We start from the raw sequence: 12,321 nt of genomic DNA, 5'->3' as shown, positions 1-12,321 counted from the left end.
AGTACACACAACAAACTATTATGGGCAAGCTTTAATTCAGCAAAAACCATGGAAAAAAACACTCCTTTACTCAGTACATGTGTGTTTGTGTGTACACTTGTGTAGGCCTTTGTATGTATGTATATGATGCACGGTATATTGTGCAAGGATCATTTCCTACATTTATATATTATGTATAGACTGATACCGACTATGTTTAGCAATAGTTATGATGTATCTCGTAGTGCATATTCCCGTCCGTTGATTTACACAGCGGGTTAAATATATGGTCCATAAACAGTAGCTCAGACTAGCACATAAGAAATATCCTTTTGAATTTCGCGCTCCCCGTAGGAGATGTAAAGACGTAGTGCGATAATTAATATATACGCAGATTCATTACATCTCATCAAACCAACATTTCTCCATCGTTTTTATTATGTAATACCATTCTCCTTGCGAAACTACACGACCAGCTCGGCGTATATAAAGAAGATATCTTATAATAGTTTTCTTTTCTTAACACGCAGATGAGGTGTTCTCAGCCCTCTGACCTGCGTTGCCAAATGTACAAATCAATACAGAATCCCGAAGGCCTTCTGTGGTTCCTGGGGTTATCAGTGAAGGGTTTTCGGCTATTTGTCGTGTGTGGTTTGATGTTTAAGGGATTGTTAAGTGGTATTTTGGGTCTATTAAGTGTCTTTAGTAGGCATTCTTTGGTGTAAGTAGGAGACAAAAAATTTTCATCTGGCATGGCGTCACCAGTCAAATGAAAACCCGTTCGAGTAAGGTCAATCCCCCTTTAAAAATCACGCTTACCATCAAAACCAAAACCCAAAAACATAAAAAACCATAAAGTAATTTTTCCACCGAGATAAAGGGTAATAAAAAGATTATCGAAATCATATCCCACGAGAAATAAACCCTCGCGTGACTCCCGAAGGCTGAAGTTCAGATGTAGTTTTGTTTACATGGCGAGAAGACAACCTCACAGAGCCTTCTTAATTCCCTGTCCATGTCAGCCTTAATTACGAGGTTAGTGTGGCGAATTGGCGATTTTGCGGCCCATTTCAGCTCCACTGTGATCCGTGGGAGTATGATATACGGTGGGATTTTGGGTACTTGAGACGGGGGGGAAAATAACACGGGAAGTTTTGAGAAGAGGGAAGGTCTGTATGGTTTTGATGTTGAATTTTTTCCGTCAATTTTAGTAAAATTCAGAATGTTTTATGGATGTTGATTTTTTTATTTTTTTATTTTTTAGAAGAGTATTGTCAAAGGGGATGTATGATTGTTGATTTTCCGAAGTATATTCGCAAGTCACTATTCCCAATGCAGTATAGTTCTATCCTAATTACATTTTCACACTAATATAGCTTTAGAACTGTATTGAAGGGTGTTTATAGGACACCGACGGTCGATTTCAAAGCAAAACTATTTTCTCTTCATTATAGTGGCCGTCAGTCTCATCTCCTTTGACAAAAATTGGGATATTATTAGGCATCGCTGGTCCTTGCTTATGATGCTTTCAAAGATCCCGTGCTGCAGTAACGCTGGCGGTGTTTTGGCTCTGCTGCCAAAAGATTACTCCATCCCTGTTCTTAATACAGTGATGCTGGTATGGCCAAAATATACACATATCAGCTGTGATTGAAGTTTATTTATTGTGCTTACCCATAGCTAGCTCGACAAGTGCTAAGTCACCAAAGAGGCAATTTATCTCACTGGTTTACTCTCCTTGATTTTCAGAAATGATTTCCAGTTTTTTTATTTTTGATGTTAGTGTTCTTAATAACATTGTGTACAATAATTATGATATCACTGATGATAATATCAATAAATTTTAATATTATTAGAGAAAAAAAAATCACCAAAAAGCAATAGGTTAATCAGGTAAGGTCAGGTTGGCTTACCAATTAACTCCTTGCTGCCAGGGCATTTGTAGAACCATATATGTATAAATATAATTCACAAAAGAAAATTACAGTGGACAGTTACTGGGTACTGGATAAGTGTCCAATTACCCATTACCAATTGGTTAACAGTTGTAATCTCATTTTATTCTTATTTATTATTTTAAATGATATCCCATTGTGGAAAAGCAATAAATACAGGTTGTTAGTTATTAACATTGGTATTTGTTACAGAGAGTGCACCCTCCAGAGATAAAGATACCAGGGTATCATGTGAACCCAAAAATCTAAATCTTACCTTTCCTACCTTCTGTTTATTCCCTAGATGGTAGGCAAATCCCCCTGTACCTCCCTTTTATTACCACTTTGTGCCAACTTACAGAAAATGGGACATTTAGAACTGGCTGTGTGGACTTATTCTTTGAGTGGTGATATGCAGTGGATGTTTTTATCATTTAATGGTAAATTTAATGCCACAGCTGCTGTACATGTGTTTATGACTTTCTTATTCTCAATGAGATGGTACTGTTCATGTCCCTCTATCTCTATGCATTGCTCTCAGTAACATTAACCATAACATCTCAGATGACAATATTCTATGGAAATAAGTGGAAAACGTATACACAGTAAGGAACTTGCATACTATGTTTTCCTTTGTCTGTTGATCCTGGATTTGAACGTTTTACTACTTTGATTATTTTTAAAATTCAACTGTTTGAAAATTGATACTAATTGCAATTGAAATGATGAATGAGTTTACACCCACATGTTCAATTATGCATACATGATAATTGAAATAGTTATGTAGAATTTATTGTAGATTGTATTGACTAATGATCATATGAGCATATACCACATTTAGTACATATGATATGGATCTCAAGATACTAACCCTTTTCATATATGTTATATAATACTTTCAGTATGTATTGCAAATGTCATATAATAAGAAATTGCTAATTATAATGGTAGGTATATACTTTTGATAAACTTCAGATCACTTTCTTAAACCTTGGCAATAGTGATGTTATAGCTTATACTAAACACTATTTTTAGTATACTGCAATGTAAAATTTAAATTTGCCAATCATTTAATTTTTACAACAAATCCAGAATTGCTCCAAAAGCACATTAGCTTGGTCCATATATTAATATATGATTCCACTCCCATAAATGAGTATGAGGTCAAAGCAAAGTGTCAAATGACAGTTCCTTGTCGTTAGAAATAAAGGCACCCGTTCTACCCAAATCTACTTGAAACCTGCAGTGATATGTCATGGAATGTTGACATAATTGTGCTGCTTTGATAAGTTATTTCTGCTGCCTACAACCCTTCAAATTCCAGGGAAGGCTAATAGACCTCGGCCATATATATTCTGGCAAGATAGAACTTAGACTTGTTCCTTATTTACACAGGCGTCACCTGGTAGGTCTGTAAACTCAGTGTTGCAGGAATATATATTGTAAGTGGTGGATGTGTGTTGGCCTTTGTCAGGAGGAGGCCAGGCTGGAGGCCAGGCTTGGAGGCCATGCTTGGAGGCCATGCTAATTTATATAAAGTGAGTAATAAACTTCTAAGATAACTATTTGACATTTACCAGATTGGTGATTTATTGAGTTGTTCATTTCCATAATAGCATGCTTCCTGCAAACGTGCTACTGTGATAATTAAAATATTTGGTAATTATTCAAAATAAGTGTGTTAGTGACACACTATAGCCTCCATGCCTTTTGCCGTGTCAAAAGCCAACAAATGTTTGACAAAATAGAGCTTCGGCTATTTGATAATCAATTGGCAGGTGAAAAAGCTCTTGTCTTATCATAATTTACATTATAGGGGTTTGATTGCCTTCCTGGTAGATGAAATAAGGAGGCCATGGCATTGCTTTATTTTAGCATTGCAAGTATAGATTCATGGACTATGTTCACCTTTAGTCTACTTTATACAGATTATTTTTTAGACCTAATAATGTTTTGTATATCCCTTATGACCATAACTTTAATCTTTCTTTATCTTGTGTTCGTATTTAAACTCATCCAATATTGGAAACAGGTGTCATTTCAGTTTGGGGGGGGGGGAAGTAGGTGAAGGAAGCTTTTTTTGCTCTTTTTAAGAAAAATGACCCATTCTAGGGGTAATTTTAAGCTATAACTGGACCTATATAGATGTAATTTAGTAAGAACAGGGGCAAGAACAGCCTTGAGGGGGTAAACACTGTCTTGGAAAAATAGGAAGAAACCAAATATTTTGTGGTCTACCATTCCATATATGTGAAAAAAAAGTTTAGTTTCTGGTATCATGAACATTTTTCATTGCAGTAAATATAGGAAAAGTTATGATGGTAAATGTGAATTTTCAGTGCGTTGAGATGTATTTAACCAGTTTCGAGTACATATCTGAGAGAAATGCATGATATATTGGAAACCAAATACATCTCTTGCACTGTGAAGATATTCATTCTCTTTCATAGATTTTTCTTTTGGTATTCTGGTGAAAATAGATAGGGCGAAAGGTATGATACGTATATTTGTATTTTTTATTGATAAGTTAGATTCTCCCATTTAATGGCATTTGCTTCAAAATATTTTTTTTTTGTGTATATATATATTTTTAATTTTTTATTTTTTATTATTATTTTTTTAAGGTTTGACTTTATATAAACTTTGAGTAAAAGGAAACTTACATACTTGTACTCCCCCCCCCCCCTACAGAGTATAGTCATTAAAAATATTTTCAATTTCTTTGATAGATTCTTAGAAATGCAGATATAAAAAAGATGGTATCTGAATATCCTTTTTTTTTCTTTCTTTCTTTTTTTTTTTTTTTTTTTTTTCTTTAATACTCTGGTTGTGCCAGAAAATGTGATGATATTGAAAGCAGTAATATTACTGTGTTTTATGCATTACAGATTGCTTACTGGAGTATGGTTCAGTTTGCTAGCTTATTGGATTTATTTTCTGGGCAAAAGTAAACTGTGTTCAGTCCTTGAAGTATGGTTATGTCATCGGTAAAAGAAACAGTTTCGACATGTCACCATTTTCCTTATTTTTGTGAAGTAAAGTGGGTAGAGGGGAGGGACCATGCTATTTATTTATTTATTTATTTATTTATTTATGTATTTATTTATTTATTTATCATTATTATTATTATTTTTTTTTTATTTTTTTTGTTTTTTTTGGTGGTTGTATTAGTATTGAGTTCAAGGTGCATACAGAAGCAATAGAAAAAAAAAAGTGTGGAGAACTTGAATAACAATCTCATAAGGAAATATTTTTAGCATATGTACTCTGTGTATGGGCTTTGATTAACCCACTGAATGAGGATGCTTCGTTCACATCATGTGGGCCAAAATATAGGCATTAGGTCATTATTTGAGCCACACACTTCCAGGTGTGTGGCTTATAGGCTGGCACACATTGAACACTCATGTGGGGTGAAAAGACTCTACTCATGTTATTTTCTCTATGTCTGTATAAGCATTTTTAGCTTTTTAACCTTTTCCGATGTTTATATGTGTCCTTTGATTTGATTTATCCAGATGGTAATAGAGTGTTTACCTTGCACAGACTCCATATCATCTCTCCAGGTAGTTCATAACAATAAGTAACACTTTGTTACTTTTGTCATCTTAAAATTTTTTCATAACCTTCAATTTTCTGGAATACAACCTATGTTGTGGGTCACAGCAGGCAAGAATGGGATCCTGAGCATGGAAGTAGCGTCCTCCTTGCAGCCAGAGCTCTTCCAGTTATGGCTCGTAGATGATACATTCCACGCTCGTGTATCGTAACGGCCTTCAAGAGCTTTGTGCACTCGTGGCAAGTCATTCGTATCACCCCTCGACGAAATTTTTTTAATGAAGTGATGGTCACGTTATGTGGTTCGTAGGGATTATTAAAAAAAAAAATTGTTTTATAAGATTTTTAATTATCATTATTATCATTATTATGATGATGATAATGATGATGATGATGATGATGATGATGATGATGATGATGATATTATTATTATTATTATTATTATTATTATTATTATTATTATTATTATTATTATTATTATCATAATTATTATTATTATTATTATTATTATTATTATTATTATTATTAAATATGTTAGAGTATTTGTCTCTTGCATGTCCCTATAAAGCATGGCTCTACTAATTATATTTGTTTGTCAAGGAATTTCCACTTAAAATTCTTAAAATTAGGATTATATAAAGCAAAGTTGGTATTAGATGTAAGATTCAATAGGAACTCAGATAGAATTATGATATATTTATCAAAGACGTCAGATTACTAAAATGATGATGCTCAAAAACAAAGTAATAAAAATGAAAATAGGAAAAAAATTTCTCTTCTGTGTAAAAAAGTTGATATGTAGAAAAATATTTGTGAAAGTAAGATAGCTAAATATAGGTCAGCCTGGTTAGTGAAGGGTGTGGTCTGTGACCTCCAAATCACTATATTAGAATAACTTAACTTTCCAAAAAAATGTTAATTACCATTGGTGTAGTTGAAAATATTGTGATTTTAGACAGAATTCTAAGGATTGAAGAATTCTTCAAAACAGGAATTAAGTGTCATGTCACATTATATAATAAAACTGTAGTATCCTGGACTGTTATGTTATATATATATATATATATATATATATATATATATAAATATATATAAATAAATATATATATAAATATATATATAAATATATATATATATATATATATATATATATATATATATATATATATATATATTTATATATATATATATATATATATGACCCGCTTTTACTATTTTTTCTTTCCTTTTCCTTTAATGAAGTCTTTTCCGCAGACGATCAGTCCACCTCACATCCACCTCAGGTCTATTACGTCAACTGATGCAGATTACTAGAAGTGGATAGTTTATCTTGAATCAAATTGATGAAAGGATGGAAGGCAAGTTATATTTATAGGATGTAGTGAGTGTAAGGAGACAGTTTGATTTTCAGTAGATAATGGACTAACTTAGAGGAAATGGTGCACTTGATGGGGTTACGATCTGGAGGTAAACGTGAATTTTAGATGTGTTGGTCCATTTTGGAATCAGTCAATGTAAGGATGAATATGTTTTATATCACTGGTGAAATATTTTCTTTTTCCGTATTTTTGTTCTTTTATTTGGTAGATTTTCATGAATGTGTTTTATTTGTGAGAAAGATAGATGGGTGAAAGTGACAGTACAGTAATAATGTAAATTTAATGCAATATAATATCAGTGAGATCAATGCTGACAGTTCACATTTTTGTATATATACAAGTGATAAAGTAGATAGATGATTTATGGATTTTATCATGGCATAACAAATTTTTTCAGAGGACAGATCTCAAACGGTGGTGTTTGAAGTTAACAAAGTTCCAGCTTTAACCCTATGCACAAGTGATGACCAGGGTATGCTAACGCAGAGCCTGGAGAGCAAAGCAAGTGCAGAAGTGGGCATTCAGAATGGTAGCAGGCTCAATCATGTCCAGACCATGAATCACGCACCAATGTCCAGTAAACTCATGGAACATGTGGTTGAAGGGACGATGGTACAGATCGTCGATGGCCCCTTGGAGCAGATTGTGGATGGGGGTGTCGAGCACATCAGTGACAACGGCATGGCGCAGATTGTGAACGGCAGCATAGGGCAGATCGTCCCAGCGGACATGGAGCCCACCGTGGAGGGAGTTATCGAGCAGATGGCCAATGGCGTTCCACCAGGCGTAGTCAAGAAGGAAGAAATTGTGGACGACGAGGTACGTTAAGAATGGCACGCTCTTGGACAATGTTGATATTTATGTAGTTGCGTTTGGTGTTCTTCTAAGGTTTAAGGAAGTGTGTAAATCAGGAAGTTCTTTACCTTTCGATGATTCTAGACCCCAAATGGAATGCTCCCATGCCCCCTTTACTTGACTGTCAAAATAGTCATCATTGCTAGTTTTTTTCAGTTGTCATGTGACTTCTAAAAATATGAGTAGCTTGAATTTACTTGAGATATGGATGAGTAGGAACAGGATGAGAGGAAATCTGACATTCTGCTTGAGTATGAATCAATATGTTAAATAATACAAGCTTACAGACCGATGCCTCTTGGATTTGGGTATCATATTCCCTGAGGACCATAAATACGTCTGGTTAGGAACCCTAGGTGTGGGTAATGCAAGCATACAAGAGAAAAGGGTGATATATGAAGGCTAGTTAGTAAAAGCTGTAATGGCATATTTTTTTACTGAAAAATCTCTTGACATCCGTAAGAAATGATTGTAAATAATTATGCATCGTAAGATCACCATATCACTCATCGCTCTCTCTTCTTCAATTTTCAATTTTTTTTTTTTCTTTCTTTCTTTTCCTTTATTATTTTCAGCATTTTAAAACACATCACAAGATGACTAAATTTCTTGGGATAAGGAACTTGATCAATTTGAATATGTTTTGCACCATAAGATATGAAGTAAGGTTCAGTATACATCAATCTGTTATTTGGGATTGCAAGTAAGTTTCTGGAGTTTCTTTTTTGTGAATACTATTAATGCAAGTTGCAAGTTAATCCTAATGAAGTCTTTTGCACACACCATTCTACACTATGTGCAGTCAGCTCCTTGGGGAGGAAATTAGAAGCATAACACATGTGTTTTCCCCCCATTATAAATGATTTTGATTGTGGCGTTTACAATTTTTCCGTGAAGGAGATTAAAAAGATTCTGAGGGTCTACTTGGCATGCTCTAGCTCTTCAGTGATCGCAGAAAAGGGCAAGCAAATGATTGTTTAGTGTGCATTGAATAAAGAGAGTATGAGAATAATATCTTCTCTCCCTCTCTCCCCTCTCCTTCTTCCCCTTTCCTCTCCTCTCCCTCTCTCCCCTCTCCTTCTTCCCCTTTCCTCTCCTCTCCCCTCTCCTCTTCCCCTTTCCTCTCCTCTCCCTCTCTCCCCTCTCCTTCTTCCCCTTTCTTCTCCTCTCCCTCTCTCCCCTCTCCTTCTTCCCCTTTCCTCTCCTCTCCCTCTCTTCTTCCCTTTCCTCTCCTCTCCCTTTCTCTTTTCTTCTCTTTCCTCTCCTCTCCCTCTCTCATCTCCCCTTTTCTTTCCTCTCCTCTCCCTCTCTCCCCTCTCCTTCTTCCCTTTCCTTTTCTTTCCCTCTCTCCCCTCTCTCTTTTTCCCCTTTCCTTTCCTCTCTCTCTTTCTCTCCCCTCTCTCTCCTTTCCCTCTCTCCCCTTTTCTTTGCTGTCACTCCCATCTGGCACATTGACTTGGTGCTTCATGCCATCCAGCGTGAGTGTGGCAATACACTTACACATTTTAAAGCAGATAAAATTACCTTTATTAAAGTTAATTAAGATCAGCAATTTCAACTTCTGATTTTTATATGCATCATATATAGCTTTAGAGATTTAATTCTGCAAAATTAGTCTGCATTTAAAAAAAATTGTTGTCATCTAACATCATGTGGGTTAAATCAATACTCTTTTAGTCTCTGCCTCCCATAGAAAATATCTTAAGACTATTTTTCATATAATTTTTTACCTAGTTGGTGGATAAGGAAAAATTATAGCATAAGTAGATTGATATTCGGACAGGTGTATTTTGCTGTTAAAGCAGTTTACAATTATTCATTTGATGTTGTAAAATGCACATCTGTGTTTAGATTTCTCTCTGCACACTTGGCCTAGGTTTGAAGGTTTTTAGTCAGTGATTATCAGTGATTATCATTATTGAATTTTAAAAGATTTATCATGTTCCCTTCCTGCAAATGGCTAAATAGCTTAACTATAAAAACAAATTCACTCTCTTAACCCCCCCCCCCCTTTAAACAGTATATGTTTTGCCAGATATGGATATTATAGTATACTTTGCCAAGTTTTGACCTCTTTAGTTAAGGCTCAGATGCAATAACAAATGTCACATGTATTCTGCACAGGTGGAAGAAGATGCTCTGGAGGCTGAGTTAGACAATGACCTCTTAGATGAGGAGGAGGAGGAGGACGATGAGGTTCAGATCAAACAGGAGAAGGGCAGGAAGCTACGCAGCCGACGGAAGAAGAAACGTAAGCTGACTTTCATCCCAAGGAAGTTGAACAGGATCTACCAGTGTGATCAGTGCCCAGCCATGTTTGCCCGAGACACTCAGCTGAAGTACCATGCGAAGGTTCACGTGGACCAGACAGAGGTGAGACACGGAATGGCCGATTATTTTATGGTGTTAATAATAAAGAGGGGAAAAAATAAGTTTATCAGAGGAGTTATAGAAAGGGAAAAGGTGCGATGTTCTGGGGGAGTTTTCTGTGGATTGTGATACATACCTTTTCCAGTTTAAATGTGTGAAATCAATAAGTGTTTCTGTAACATTTTAAAAACCTCTATGTTTCCTGTCTATCACTGAAACTAAATATATATATTACATTATTTTTTTTTTACTTTCAGAAATACGAGTGTGACCAATGCCATGTTGTCTTCTCCCGTATGAACAAGCTGATGAAGCACCGTCAGCATGCCCACCAGGAGGCTCTCTCGTGTGACCAGTGTAACTCTCAGTTCACGCACATCAACAGCTACAGATTACACATGCGTCTTCATAGTGGGGAAAAGCCCTACGAATGCAATGAGTGTGGTTCAAAGTTCGTCCAGAGCAGTCACCTCAACATTCACAAGCGATCCCATACGGGGGAAAAGCCGTACCAGTGTGACGTATGCAAACAAGCCTTCAAGCAAATCTCCCATCTCAGAACACATGAAAGGATTCACACCCAGGTTAAGCCATACACCTGCCAGATGTGCGGAGCTGCCTTCATCCAGAAAAGTAGCTTAAATCGACATAGTAGGATTCACACTGGAGAAAAGCCATATGTCTGCGCTATCTGCCAAGCTGCATTTTGCGTCAAAAACAACCTCACACGCCACATGATTACCCATACTGGTGAGCAGCCCTATAAGTGTGATCTCTGCCCAGCATCTTTTGGACAGGCCATAGACTTGAAGCGCCATAAAATAGCCCACACGGGAGTGAAGCCTTACCAGTGTGATGCGTGTGATGCTTCATTTAGTCGCAAAAATAACCTGAAATGGCACAAGTTTACTCACACAGGAGAGACCCCTTTCAGATGTGAGGAGTGCATGGCAGAATTCACTCGACCAAGAGACCTAAAGAAACACAAGCAGAGCCATGAAACTGCCAAACCCCATGTATGTGATGTGTGCCAACAGCAGTTCCCACAGGCTAGTGCCCTTAAACGTCATAGGATGACTCATACTGGTGAAAAACCCTTTGTATGTGATAAGTGTTGTGCTACCTTTGTTGATAAGAGTGCCCTAAAACGACACATGTACAAGCATGTTGGTGTGAAGCCTTTTGCCTGTAAGAGATGTGACACAACATTCCGAGAATTCCGTAGCTTAAAACGACACTGTGTGCAAGTTCACAGGGAAGAACCTGATGATAAGGAATACCTGATGCAGCAGCAACAGGTCCAGCCACAGCCACAGCACCAGCAGGTTGCTACTGTGCAGTCAAGTGCAATAATTACCACTCAGGATGCAAGTCACCTGACTTCGTACATCCAGCCAGTCCCACAACAAACTCCGCAACAGATGGCCCAGATCCCAACATTAATGCTGTCTGGGGGGCCTGGTCAGCCAGCACGTGCTGCCAGACCTGCCAACAACTGCCAGAACCACACAGCGCATGTACTGACGTTTGGAGGGAACAACCAGTGGCAGTCCTGGTGCTTCTGTGAAAGTCCAGCTATTCCAGAAGCACCACAACAAGTAATGGTCACCACTTCTGCAGCACCTGTTACTCTTCCAGTCACCACACACCAGCAACAAGTACAGCAGCAGCAGGATCAGCAGCAACAGCAACAGCAACAACAGCAAGTTGCGCCATTCACCATGTCAGTCAAAGCTCCTGCAATGCCAACACACATACAGCTGCAGTTCCCGTTTGGGGATGCACAAGCAGCAACTGGCCATACGCAGTGGGTGTCAGGAGGCTGGGGAAAGTAATACCAGATTAGCATGTAAGATGTTTTATATTTTCTCCAGATTCAAACCGCCAAATGTAAATCCATGTAACATAGTGTAACTACAATCAGAGGCCAGTAGAAGGCAAAAGAGGAACTGCATGAAGAGAGACTCAACTACTCTGATGGTGGTGACATGAAGAAGTTTTAATGTAATATATCGACCAAATCTGTCCAGGCTGCAAACGGCACCTGTGTTTCTCGAAATACCTTAGTTACAATTGGAGATGGTGTAGATACTTCCCCTTCCGTGCAGTATCTGCAGTGTGGGTTGAGAGTGAAACGGGACAGTGATAGTATTACTTGAATCATATTGTGTTTCATTATGTCCATGAATCCATGAAACGCAGTGATAATACAGCATAATATCTGGTTAATGAATTGCAAGGCATTC

General features: G+C 37.0%; 1 protein-coding gene across 1 annotated transcript in view; it reads left to right on the top strand.

Annotated features, from left to right (window-relative positions):
* Positions 1-929: 929 nt before the first annotated feature.
* The window catches only part of LOC119574613 (zinc finger protein 678-like), a 12,132-nt gene continuing 740 nt past the window's right edge, over positions 930-12,321 (top strand). The window contains exons 1-5 of the mRNA XM_037921958.1: positions 930-1,014; positions 6,726-6,829; positions 7,248-7,669; positions 9,830-10,078; positions 10,333-12,321. The exon at positions 10,333-12,321 is cut by the window's right edge and continues 740 nt beyond it. Of these exons, the coding sequence (XP_037777886.1) occupies positions 6,823-6,829; positions 7,248-7,669; positions 9,830-10,078; positions 10,333-11,910 (2,256 nt within the window). The 5' untranslated portion in view covers positions 930-1,014; positions 6,726-6,822 and the 3' untranslated portion in view covers positions 11,911-12,321. The remainder of the gene's footprint in view (positions 1,015-6,725; positions 6,830-7,247; positions 7,670-9,829; positions 10,079-10,332) is intronic.

This window comes from Penaeus monodon, chromosome 6 (assembly GCF_015228065.2).
Source record: "Penaeus monodon isolate SGIC_2016 chromosome 6, NSTDA_Pmon_1, whole genome shotgun sequence".
NCBI lineage: Eukaryota > Metazoa > Arthropoda > Malacostraca > Decapoda > Penaeidae > Penaeus > Penaeus monodon.
Note: the sequence above shows the minus strand (reverse complement) of the source record. Positions and strands in the feature narration are given on the sequence as shown.